Source organism: Typopeltis vanoorti, chromosome 22 (assembly GCF_054136105.1).
Source record: "Typopeltis vanoorti isolate ZY-2024b chromosome 22, IOZ_Tvanoo_1.0, whole genome shotgun sequence".
Lineage (NCBI taxonomy): Eukaryota > Metazoa > Arthropoda > Arachnida > Uropygi > Thelyphonidae > Typopeltis > Typopeltis vanoorti.
In genome coordinates, this window is record NC_143570.1 from 1,615,843 (window position 1) to 1,628,082 (window position 12,240).

A 12,240-nucleotide genomic window follows, 5' to 3' on the forward strand; every position below is an offset into this window, starting at 1 on the left:
ATTGTTAAAGTGCCACTGATAATCCTAGCTTCAGAGAGCAAAACATCAGCTTGCACATAGTTTTAGCCAATGAACAATTTACCTGCATTCCTGTTTCTATGTTTCTTTTCCCCCCAGAAACTTTGAGATGAATCATAGCAAGAGTTACAGAAATCTGAAATGGAAATTCATGCCTATGTTTTATGAATGGTTAATTCTTTTCCTTTTGCCATTTGAAAACCCTGATAAATGAACTAGGGGCATTCCAGCTATTAGAGAAAGTGAATGAGCTGTTGAAGTTCTTTTAAAACCCAAATGGTGCCCATTTTCATCAATGTGTGTGTATTTCATTCATTTTAATTAGATCGGCAAGCCACAGTCAAAACAAGACTTTGTTAAATTTATTCCAATGAATTACTCAACGTGAATCAGTGAAACTCACAAAACAACAAAGAAATGTATACACTTATCACAAGCAAAATACTAAACCTAATTTTCAGGTGTTGAATAATTGCAACATGAACCAGTAACCCAGAATAAGCTAATAATTCACTTAACAGAAATGATATACACATACATTTTACTTTCTCCAATCTGCTCTCATAAAATAGTTTACTTTCATAATAAATTTTGCACACAAACTCTTTGCCATACCACCATATTACAAAAGTTACATATTATTACCAGTCTTCAGGAACTCAAGGGAGGTCACATACCATCCATATTAGAGTTAATACCATGTCTCAAATTCATTCACAATTACCTACACTCAACACCTTCAAATAAAAACTATTTCAATCGTGCACTGGTCTAAGAGAGAAAAATGTAGCTCTCACCACTGCAGGAGTTGGCAATAAATTTCAAGTATTCAATTATTCTGACTACTATAAGATTTTCTTTCTTTTTTAAAATGGAGGTCGATAGTATCTCATCTTACTTGTAAAGGATATTGAGCATAGAATCTGCTAGTCTGTGTGCTTACGATTACCTGGAACAGAATCATTGGTAAGCAGTTCCTCCCACCCCAATTAAAATTAAGAAATGTTTTATATTGCTATTATAATGATCACAATATATAGATGGTGTTCTAATAAAGATTATGAAAAAATGTTTTCATAACCCTTCATTTTTGTCAAAATAAATAACCTTAAATTACTTTGATTAAAAAAAATATATAACATGCAAAATTTAACAAAATGTAAGTATAAAATTCTTTTTTTTTAGACCTACTCAAAAGACAAAATATAATTAAATAAAAACTATCCATTACACTTGAATAATAAAAAAAAAAAATAAACCAAAGATTTTAAAAAAGCATTCTTTGGCAACCTTTTCTAAAACAAAACACCATCTATGAAATCTGTTAAATCAATACTTCACCTTTGGTGAGACACTGTTCTACATAAGATGAAGTTCAGTAATTTTTTCATTCCATATTTTTGCAAGGAGAAAGTCAGGGAACTTTCCTACGAAACTGATATACAGTAGTGGACAACAAATAGTTAAAACTTCTGGATGCCTAATGTAGATATTCAGCATTATTCTCAAGGTACTGGTGACCGTCACATTTGTTTTCAAGAAAGAATCAACATCTCATTCAAGATGAACGTATCGGACTCAATAGGGAAATCAATTCCTAAACAAGCAATGAATGCTGCATCATAGTCATATAAAAATAATGAATTTAGGCAGTTCAATACCTCAATAACGACAATTTCCTTCAGATTTTACATTGTAAGTTGTTTTGCATTATTTGCATATAAATGTTTGCATTTTTTCATTAATGTCTTTTCAAACAGATCTCAGAATGAAATTGGACAAGCTTCTCTGCATCTTTCAACATCACCTCAGAGTGAAGATTTACTTTGTGCAGTGTTACTTCTTCAGTTTCTTTTTACAAGTTTGGTGGATTTGAATCCTTCAGATGCAAATAAATTCAGGATCACAATTTTTCCACGCTGCTGACAATTATGTCTAGTTGACATTCCCCTTCAGTTTGCCAATAATAGTTGTACATATAGCATCTCAGATGTTATCAGCAGAGTTATTTTAATGCCAGCTTGCCTTCTCCATTAGCTGCTATAAAACACTGTTTGAACAGACGGGAGCTTATGGTACTTTAAGTCATTAGTTAAATTAATGAGGTGGAGTTCAGAGAGAAATAAATAAATAAAATTCACTTTTATGAATCTTGTGGAAGAATCAATCTAAGTTATGAGTCACCACATTATTGACAAATATGAGAGTCTTCTTCTCCAAGTTTTTAATCTGAAAGTATTGCTCTACTGCTGGCATAAAAAATTCACAAGCCATTCTCGAAAATAATGAGATAGATATACCTTTTGCAAGGAGATATTTAATCTGAATTAAATTGAAAACCTGGCTAGCTGAGTAGTGTATCTGCTTTACAACTAACAGGATGCAGGTTTGAATCCTGCATGGGCTCAGATGTTTGTGACCGTCTTTAGGTGAGAGGTGAATTCCATCACACGGAGTGAGACCACTTCCTTGCTTATCACAGTCCTGAAACGTCTTGAAAAAGTTCCATCTGGTCTCTAGAGCAGGTTTCCAGAATATGTAAAAAAATAAATAAAACTGAAAATAAAATAATAAAAATAGAAAAAAATCTCTAGCCCATTCAGAGAACTTGTGTACTATAAGTTTACAGCCCCTCATGAGTGGGAGCACATATACTTACGCTTGTGAAGAAAACCCTAAGTTAGCAAGGAAGTTGGTGACTTGTTCAAAATGACACTATGAACCAGTTATGGGATGCATTCAAAAGGGGAAAGAAACACTGATTTTTATGAAGCAGCAAGCAAAGCACTGCTGAACAAGAATCATTTAAGTTAAAATAATTTCCACGAATCTCCAACGATTACTTCCTGTACATGAGATAGTTATGGGCAATGGGCAGGGGAAAAAAATGAAGAACGTTAATCTTTTAGAAGTGTACACATACATTGTCAAAAGATGCTATCATCTTTTAACAATAAATTAGGTACTACCAAACATATAGTTATGTTCAACATTTTGTATATTTAGAATAGACAATTGAAATTCTGTAGTACGTAAATAAAATATAAAAATCCTCATACCATGCAAAGCAAAAAATAAAGCTGTGATATATATATATCACAAATAAAAACATTCTGAAAACAAGCACAACACAAATTACTGATAAAGAACAGCATATTTGTCGATGGTAATATATCTTTAAAAAGATAGTTGTGTTCTAATAAAGAATATGACAAAATGCTCTTCATATTCTTTCCTTTAGAAATCTGTACTTGAGTTGCAAAACTTATGATACCAATTTGTATGTAGAAACAGTTTATTCTTTAATACAAGGTGAATCTGGCAAAGCAAACTTAAATTATTATTAAAAAAAATTGTGACTGTAGAAAAACCCATTTCTTTAAAAACCCGATACAAGTTCAAAGTAATGTTGTATTTCAGACTGCATCACATTACAATATTCTGCTTTGGGACAAAGTTTATAAATATCACTAATTTTTTTTTTTCTCATATGTGCAATATGACATGATTATTTGAAAGAAGTAGAAAGTATTAAGTAGTTGGTAAATTAAAAAATATCACCAAAGCAATTCAAAGAAATCTTTCTGATCTGATTTCTACAAATGTGTTTTCTCAGTCAATGTAACAAGAAAAATGCATTATAGGAAAGGCCACATTTATTGACTAGGCAGTAATTCTGTGTAAAAAATAAAATTTTTCCTTCGGGTGGTTATCTTCATTTTGAAAGCAACGATAATAAAAGTTAAAATCATCCCTGTTTCTTTTATAGGAATGTTCAAACAGTCGATTTGGAAGAAATAAAGTACATAATAATTACTTAAAAATCTAAACAATTATTTAAGTTGAACATAGGTGCTAAAATTACATCATTCAACTTAAAAAGACAAGTTATAACATAATACATAAACTTAAAATATAGAACTATTAAAACAAGGCATTTTAATATGGCTCTAAAAAACTTATTTCTTTATTGACACATGCCTCCTCACTCCTACTGATGCTTCTCAGATTTGCAGTTAGTGCTTGAGATGGTTGAAAATTATCAAACTTATTTTGTTAGGATTAAGTCCACCTACTGTATATAGTAAGTCATTCTATGTGCATGTAAAAAGCCAAAAAATCAACAAAACACAACAAACTTCTGAACAACAGTAATAAAACAGACATAATATAGAATTACTGGTAGTTTTTATGTACATGTCAAGCTGTTAGTGTTACATAGTTCACATTAACAATTAAAATTTTGAAATCAGTTCACAAATTAAAAAAAAAAAAAAAAAAGCTTAAACAAATATTCACATTTACCTTTTTTTTCTCTTTTTTTTTTTAAAATTTACCTTCAAGTTTCTGGCACTTAAAAGCACAGCTTTTCATATACTAGTCAGTTTTATTAAAATAACTGAAAGCAATTATGATAACTAAGCATACTATGAGGGGGGGGGGAAATGTATGTCCAAATATAGTTACAAAACAATTTGCACCTTTTTTTCTGCTTTTTTAAACTGAGTATCAATAAATAAATTCAGAATTTCATTCAATAATAAACTGACTTTACAATCATTATACACTGGCCTTCTGTTTCCATGATTCAGGATGCTTCAATCCTGTAAACTAGAATTGTTAATTTCATAAATTTTAAACTAATTTCTTGAATATTGTCAAATTTGTACCTCCCTGATTAAGTCTATATAACAAAACAGAGCTCAAATAAAAGCTCCTCGGCATTTTCAAAGAGGCCATAATATGAATTAAGCTAAGACAGTATTACTATACAGAAATCTCATAGTTCATTTCATAAAGACTCCTCCTGTCCGTGCTGTCTGGTTGTTGAGTTTGTGGCAGGGTGACTTTGGACTGAATGCACTGACCTTGTCGGTGCTCTGATTTTGGAGTTCCTGCTGTTCCTTTATTTTTATCTAAAGAGTCTGTCATCTCTAAGGCTTTCACAAATGACATGGGTCTCTTGGCATGTGGGCGGGAAACAGCTGGAGACATTTCTAAAGGGGGAGTTGCATGACCCATAACAGTACGTTTGGACTGAGGTGAAGCACTGCCACTGTGACGTCTGCCATATATACCAGCATGTAAACCAACTGGTGGAAGGCCGTGATTTGAGTGATAAGTGATGGTGTGTGAAGTTGGTGTATTAGGGCTTGAGCCATGATGGTCAGTACGCGAGTTACGCCTTCCAGGATGGTGTCCAACAATAATAGGATTATCACCCCAGTGGCCAGTTAACACTGTCCTATTGGCTAACTCTTGTATGTTGTCAGCTGTCTGGTTGCCAATAACACGACTGTCATAATTACCATTAGCTTTATCTGCAACTGCACGCACTAATTCACTTTCAGATGCAAATTTACGATTAGGACTAATGCTCCGTGAACCTGCGCGGCTGCTGCCACCTATATGGTATCCATAATGTTGTGTTGGACCACCAGGTGGTTTCACTGATCCAGATGGTATACCAGCTGTTATACCAATATGACGTTTTCCTGTAGCAGGTGATTGACCAGGAGTGAGTGATGTTGGGGAGCCAGGGCTTGATCTACGTGATGGAGAAAATTGGGTATATGAGATTCCTGCTCTGCTGTCAGCTGAGGTACTTCCAACAACAGGACTTGTCATGCTACGAGGTGGTGTACGGGTTGTGCGAGGGCTATTCATGTTTGGCCATTGTGGCTGTGCTCCTTCTGGTGAGCGGGGTAAAACTGACTGTACACCACGTTCTTCCACACTAATAGGAGCTCGTGGTGCTCTTGGAGTAGGAGGTCCTGCACTATCATAAGGTGACCATGGTTTACCCTGAGATAAGGTAGTATGGTTTGGGCGGGCAGGGCTGGACAAAACAGTTTCATGCATGCCTGGATTGAAAAAATTTGTTTTAGATCCATGACGTGGAATTGGTGGAGAAGGTTCACAATCACGTGACTGACTCTGGGTTGTTTCAAAGGAATCCATAGTTATATCCACATCTGAGAGATCAGCTACACCTTGAGACATCTGCAACCATAAATGTATGATATAAAAAATTAGAACAATGCATACAATCTGCTTAATTCAAAAACCCACACCCCACAAACTAATAATATCAGATGCCAACAAATAAGTAGCAATATATTTTGGCAGTTTCAATATTTACTTGAAATTCAAGTAGCTAAATTACAAAAATACAGATAGCATAAAATTAAAGAAATATGTAAAATAATATTTTAAAATGTCATGTTACCAGCACTGATTTATAAAACTATCATAAGTTCAGTTACAAAAAAATATATACTTTTCAACCTGTAAGATACTATGATACTGAGTTTTCATAGTATCTTATGGTTCAGATTAGGGATGAGAACATCAATTTGAATCAAATGAATTGCTGGATTAGTTGTTCATCAAAAACGCTAACAGACTATATGAACCTGGTGAGATTTCACATATTTTGAGCAATACACTAGACTCTCACTATAGAAAACATTCTTTTAAATAACTTTCTATACCTTAGAGTGTTGGAGAAAAGTGTTGTTGCTCTTGACACGTTCATGCCTGACATAAAGACCTGCTAAACAAATTGAAATCCTTAGGACTACCTGCCACCCACTGTAATAAGGTAGCCAGCTCTCTCTCTGGTCATTCATACCACTGTCATGGTGGATGGTTCCCTCTCTTTGCTACCAATACAGGAGTGATTCAGGGCTTTGTTCTATTGCATACCTACTTACTCCTATACATAAATGACCTTATTCTCCATTCATTCTACTCATTTGACAAACCATGCAGTGCTCAGACATCCCAAGATTCTGAAAACAGTGCCTTAAAACAATAATTTGCATACCATCCTTCAATGGGGTGAGGAAAATTTGGCCACCTTCAACGCAGCCTTGTCTTTTTTCCTGGAAAAGGGATTTCAGCTCATTTTCCCTTACTCTCACAATTACACAAATCACCAAAAAGGATCAGATAACTCTGCTAGCATTTACCTCTGGCCTTTCCAGGCATAAATATCACTTCAATATCTTCATCAGCATCCAAAAAACTAGAAATTCTCTTCCACTTAAGATGTTATTTTTCACCACTGGCTACTAAACAATCTCAAATCCGTCCATCATTAGAGTACTGCTCACATGATGGTACACCTGAAACATCCCTAAAAAATTCTCGATGCTATCCATAGGAGTACACAATTTGGCTCACATATGATTCCAACCTTACAGACAGGTCAGCGTCTATCACGTAGAAGCAAAATTTCAGTACCTGTGTCAGTTCCGCAAATACTTTTATGGTGACTGCTACAGTGAAATGGCAAATCATTGCTTCACTCTCTGAAATGAACCCGTTTCTCCTCTTCCTCTTATTTCATTTAACTCTGTTATCTGGACCAGTCTTCCTCATGAGGCATTCAACTTCAACCTGCAATTTTTTTAAGACAAATGTCAATAAACTTCTTTCACAATTCTCACATGCACTCCTTCCCTTCTGTCTATACACAGCACTGATATGCATATAGGTTCTTCTACCTCCTTTGTATTGAATCAATATGTATGTATGTATGTATATGCATATATATAGTTCTGATTCAATTCCTAAATACACGTTGCTATCCTAAAGGAAATTAACTATAGCAAGCTACCCATTATAATAAACTGTTGCAATGTTTCTATAGGTGTGCTATAGAGAGTTAACTGTATATTGTTGAAAATTTGTAATTTCCTAAGCAATCCATTACCATGAAAACTTTTCAAATAGCAAACACTGTCTGCCTATTTGGCATAAAATAAAGAATAGTTATTATCCTGTCATTTAATTTAATTTTGGTTGTATTTTCACACATTTATTTGTACATAACTATTCTAAGCAGATTGGTGAAATCTGCATGAACAGTTCGGTACATGGAACGTTCCACATATCTGCTATGCTACTTCTGAAAGCATGGCAGATATAAAACACTGCTAAAAGGCTACAAAAAAAGCGATTTCTGTAGTTCATATAATACAATTGCTACTTACTGAAAAAGTGGAATATTTACAGTCAAATCCCATAAATGACTGCAAGAACTTTACAAATTTTACATTTTACAGGACACCTCAAGAAATTAAAGAGCAAGTAATCTAGGATAACAGACAAAGAGTTGAAGTTCAAAAAACATGGTAAGAATACAAAGGATTGCCACAATAATAAAATAAGAATGTGGATGAACAGAGATAAGGACATTATCTCTGTTCACACAAAACATTTCGCACCTGAAGAGTCAGTCAGTGGATTTTGTAAGATGAGAAAGTTAAACTAAGATGTCAAAACCATGAGAACTGATTAATGAAAATGTAAATGATACAGTTCAGTAAACAAAAAAGACAAGTGAGCTATATTAAAGAAATAATAGTGCACATAATGAGACAGTTGTAGGTGTCCTTCTGCGATGAGTCTTCGGACTCCTTGGAGGTGTCAAGAATAATAATAAGATAATACATGTCATTCTCTTGTACTTACACAGATCAAACATAGTGAATATAAAATAACATCAACATATCAATCCCTATAGTCATTTTAAGAGTGCATACAATGGGTTGAACAAAGCAGGAAAAAATTAAAACGGGGAAGCACTTGATGTGGCTCTATCTTATCTTAATAAAATATAAATAAACAGTGATCTCTACGTGATACAAAGAGAAAAATGAATTAAATGAAATTCAATTATTCACTTTGTCTAAAGGAATATACACATGCACACAAATAGTGATTGGAAAGAAGTCAACAACAGACACCATAGTGTGAGGAACAAACAGCCATAACACCTACCTTAACCATGCTACCGGCCTGGATGTATATATACGTCCAAATTGCCATGGATGCAAAGTGCATATTAAAATTGTAATACCATTGATATTACATTGAAATATATGATAGATACGAAGCTTTTAAGAATGCGTATTTGATCCATAATATTCGGTAAGGTGGTTAACAAAGTGCAGTACCTCCTTTTGCTGTGATGACCGCTGAAATCCTACAGGGATACTTTCCACAAGCGTGTGACAGCAATCAATGGTAATGTTGGACCATTCTTCCTGTAGGCATATAATTAGGTCCTGGACAGGTTGTGAAACAGACATCTCTTGAACTTCCCCAGCATGCCAGTTCACGTCACAGATGTTCAATAGCATTGAGATCAGGACTCTGTGGAGGCCATTCAAGGGTGATGATGTTCATGCCCACAAACCACTCAGTTACAGTAGCAGCCTTATGATACAATGCATTGGCTTGCTGAAAGAGACAGTGGTCAGTTCCATAGAAAGCCACAATATAGGAAGCACTGCAGTATCCAAAATGTTCAGATACCTATCAGAGTTTAATGTTTGTAATATTGAATTTCACAGTTGGGTTACATACTGGTAAGGCATTCGCCAGGCTTCTGCCATACCCACACATCTGCTTGGTAGAGGGTATAGCGTGATTTGTCATTCCATAACACAACATTCCAAGCTTCCATGTCCCACCATGAAAATCCATGTTGTGAGCCTCAGTTGTGAATGTTTTTGTGCTTATTCATGTTCCAGTCAATGCCCAGAACTCCACATTCAACATGTTGGCCAACGAATGGCAGTTTTTATGTATTATCCTTTGTAGCATCCTATGGTGACATCTGGTGGGTCGTCCACTGCGGTTAGTACTTGATGATTCTCTTCCACTATGGTATCGCTGTTGTCATTGGATGGCCCAATTTGTCAACAATTTGCTGAACAGATAGGCCTACAACCAGGCATCTTATCACAATGGCTCTTTCAAACTCCACCAGTTCCACTGACTTAGGAGAATCATATTCCTCCAATTTATACTGGCTACAAATGCATGACTGGTTACATGGCATGATGCACTTTGCTCATTGGGTGTCCACTGATTTCTTTCCAAACACACAATGCTTATTTTGGAAAACTATAGGTGCTAGTACTATACCATTGTGCACGTCTCAAAAAATAAAAAAATAAATAAAAAGCACTGTATACCATTATCAAAGTTAGAATGATATTAGAAATGGAAGTTTAGATACAGTAACCAGGAATCATTTACTTTATCATCATTATCATCAAATTCCTGCCATGTACCCTCAAGGGGTGTACAGGATATGACAGTACTACATGGAAAAAATTACATCATTATTAATTTCCTATCTACAATTTCCCTCAAAATCAGTCTGTTACTTGTCAAGACTCCAACATTATCAGATCTTATATTTCCATAGTCTAAAGCATTTTGTACCGTATCAATCCACCTATATCTTGGTCTTCCTCTGGGTCGTTTTCCTGCCAACCTGGCAGAGAACACTTGTTTTGCTAATCTTTCCTTGCCCATTCTGTTTAAGTGACCATACCACCTAAGATTAGCTCTGCTAACGCATTCCTGGATGCTGACAATGTCAAGTTCTTTCCTAATATCCTCGTTTTTAATATGATATTGCCATTGATGCCATCTGTTCATGCCTATAATCTTTCTCAGGACTCTCATATCTGTGGTCTCTAGTCTTTAGTCAAGTGTTTTACTTCTGACCCAGCTCTCAGATCCAGAAGTTAAAACTGGTTTGAGCACTGTCTTGTACACAGCTAATTTAGTGTTCTGACTGATTTCTCTCTTATTCCATATGAATTTATTCAATTGACTTCCCACCATACCAGCTTTGCTGATTCTGTTGTCTATTTCTATATTTAATTTACCATCTTCAGTAAAAATCGTGCCTAAATAGCTGAAATGTTTTACTTGTTCCACAGGTTCTCCATTCACAACATAGTTGACATTTTCAATGATTCTGCCTATTTTCATTGTCTTTGTCTTTTTATTGCTGACCTTCATACCATCTATTACAACAGCTATTCAATTTAGTCAGAGAATCTTGCAGACTTGTAGCAGATTTATTTAGAAGTATAACATCATCCGCATAAAGCAAAGAGCTGACATTAACATCTCCAATTTTGATATCATGTTTAATACCACTTTCCTTCATAATGTGATCCATATAGATAATGAATAACAGAGGGGATAATGTACATCCTTGTCTCACACCAGATTTAACATTAAACCATCTTCCTGTACTTCCTTCAATTCTAACTGCTGACTTACAACTCAAATAAAGACTAAGTATTGCTTGATATAATGCTCCATTGACACCATATAACTGAAGTGTATTGAATAGCTTCTCTCTTGGCACCTTGTCATATGCCTTTTCCAGATCGACAAAACTTAAATACAGATCTTTGTTATATTCCCATGCTTTCTCGACTATTTGTCGTAAAGTGAAGATCTGATCCTGACAGCCTCTATTTGGCCTGAATCCAGCTTGTTCTTCACCAAGCTTTTCTTCCACAATTCTTCTCAACCGTTTCTCAAGTATACTTGCATAGATCTTGCCAGGAACACTCAGTAGGGAAATACCTCTGTAATTCTCACATGCAGTTTTATTTCCCTTTTTATATATGGGTACTATGGGAGCTCTACTCCAATCATCAGGAATTCGTCCCTCTGTCCAGGCTTTCTGAACTATGCAGTGCAGCCACTGTAAGACTCTTATACCACCATACTTCAGCATTTCTGGTCGAATATCATCTACTCCTGCTGCCTTTCCACATTTCAAGCCTTTGATGGCTTTTTCTACTTCTAGTATGGATATGTATTCCTGACTGCATGCCTGGTCAGTGTTTTTTACCACTGTGCTGTCATCACTGCTTGTTTCATTTAGCAGTTTTTCAAAGTAATTACTCCATACTTCAAGGATATCTTTTTCTCCCGTTTTCATGTCACCTTTATCATCTCTAATTCCTTTTATAGCACTCTTTCCTCCATTCTTAAGCTTCTTCAACGACCTCCAGAATATTTTGCCACCTTCTTGATATTTTCTATATTCTTGCCAAAGTCCTCCCATGACTTTTGTTTAGCTAGTTTTACACAGTGTTTAGCATTCTTGCATTTGTCTCTATATTCTCTAGGAGCACAAGCTGACTTATTTGACAGGAACTTTTGGTATGCTTTTTTTTTACTTTACTTTACTTTATTATGCACTCAAGCACTATGAATCACATGAATAGTTATTTAAAAAGTATGCATGTTGGTTCCCAGAAGTGGGTCCTGAATTGCTGTTTTGTAATTGTTTTAATGAAGTTACATCCTTGCATACAAAAAGTTAATTCTGCTGATTTCTAAAGATGTCAAGTCCTGTTCATAGCAATGCATGCCTGATAGATGATG

General features: G+C 35.0%; 1 protein-coding gene across 1 annotated transcript in view; it reads right to left on the bottom strand.

Moving 5' to 3' along the window:
• Positions 1-3,295: 3,295 nt before the first annotated feature.
• Positions 3,296-12,240, bottom strand: part of LOC150094103 (uncharacterized) — a 148,316-nt gene continuing 139,371 nt past the window's right edge. Inside the window, exon 7 of the mRNA XM_090412396.1 lies at positions 3,296-6,021. Within this exon, the coding sequence (XP_090268522.1) occupies positions 4,786-6,021 (1,236 nt within the window). The 3' untranslated portion in view covers positions 3,296-4,785. The remainder of the gene's footprint in view (positions 6,022-12,240) is intronic.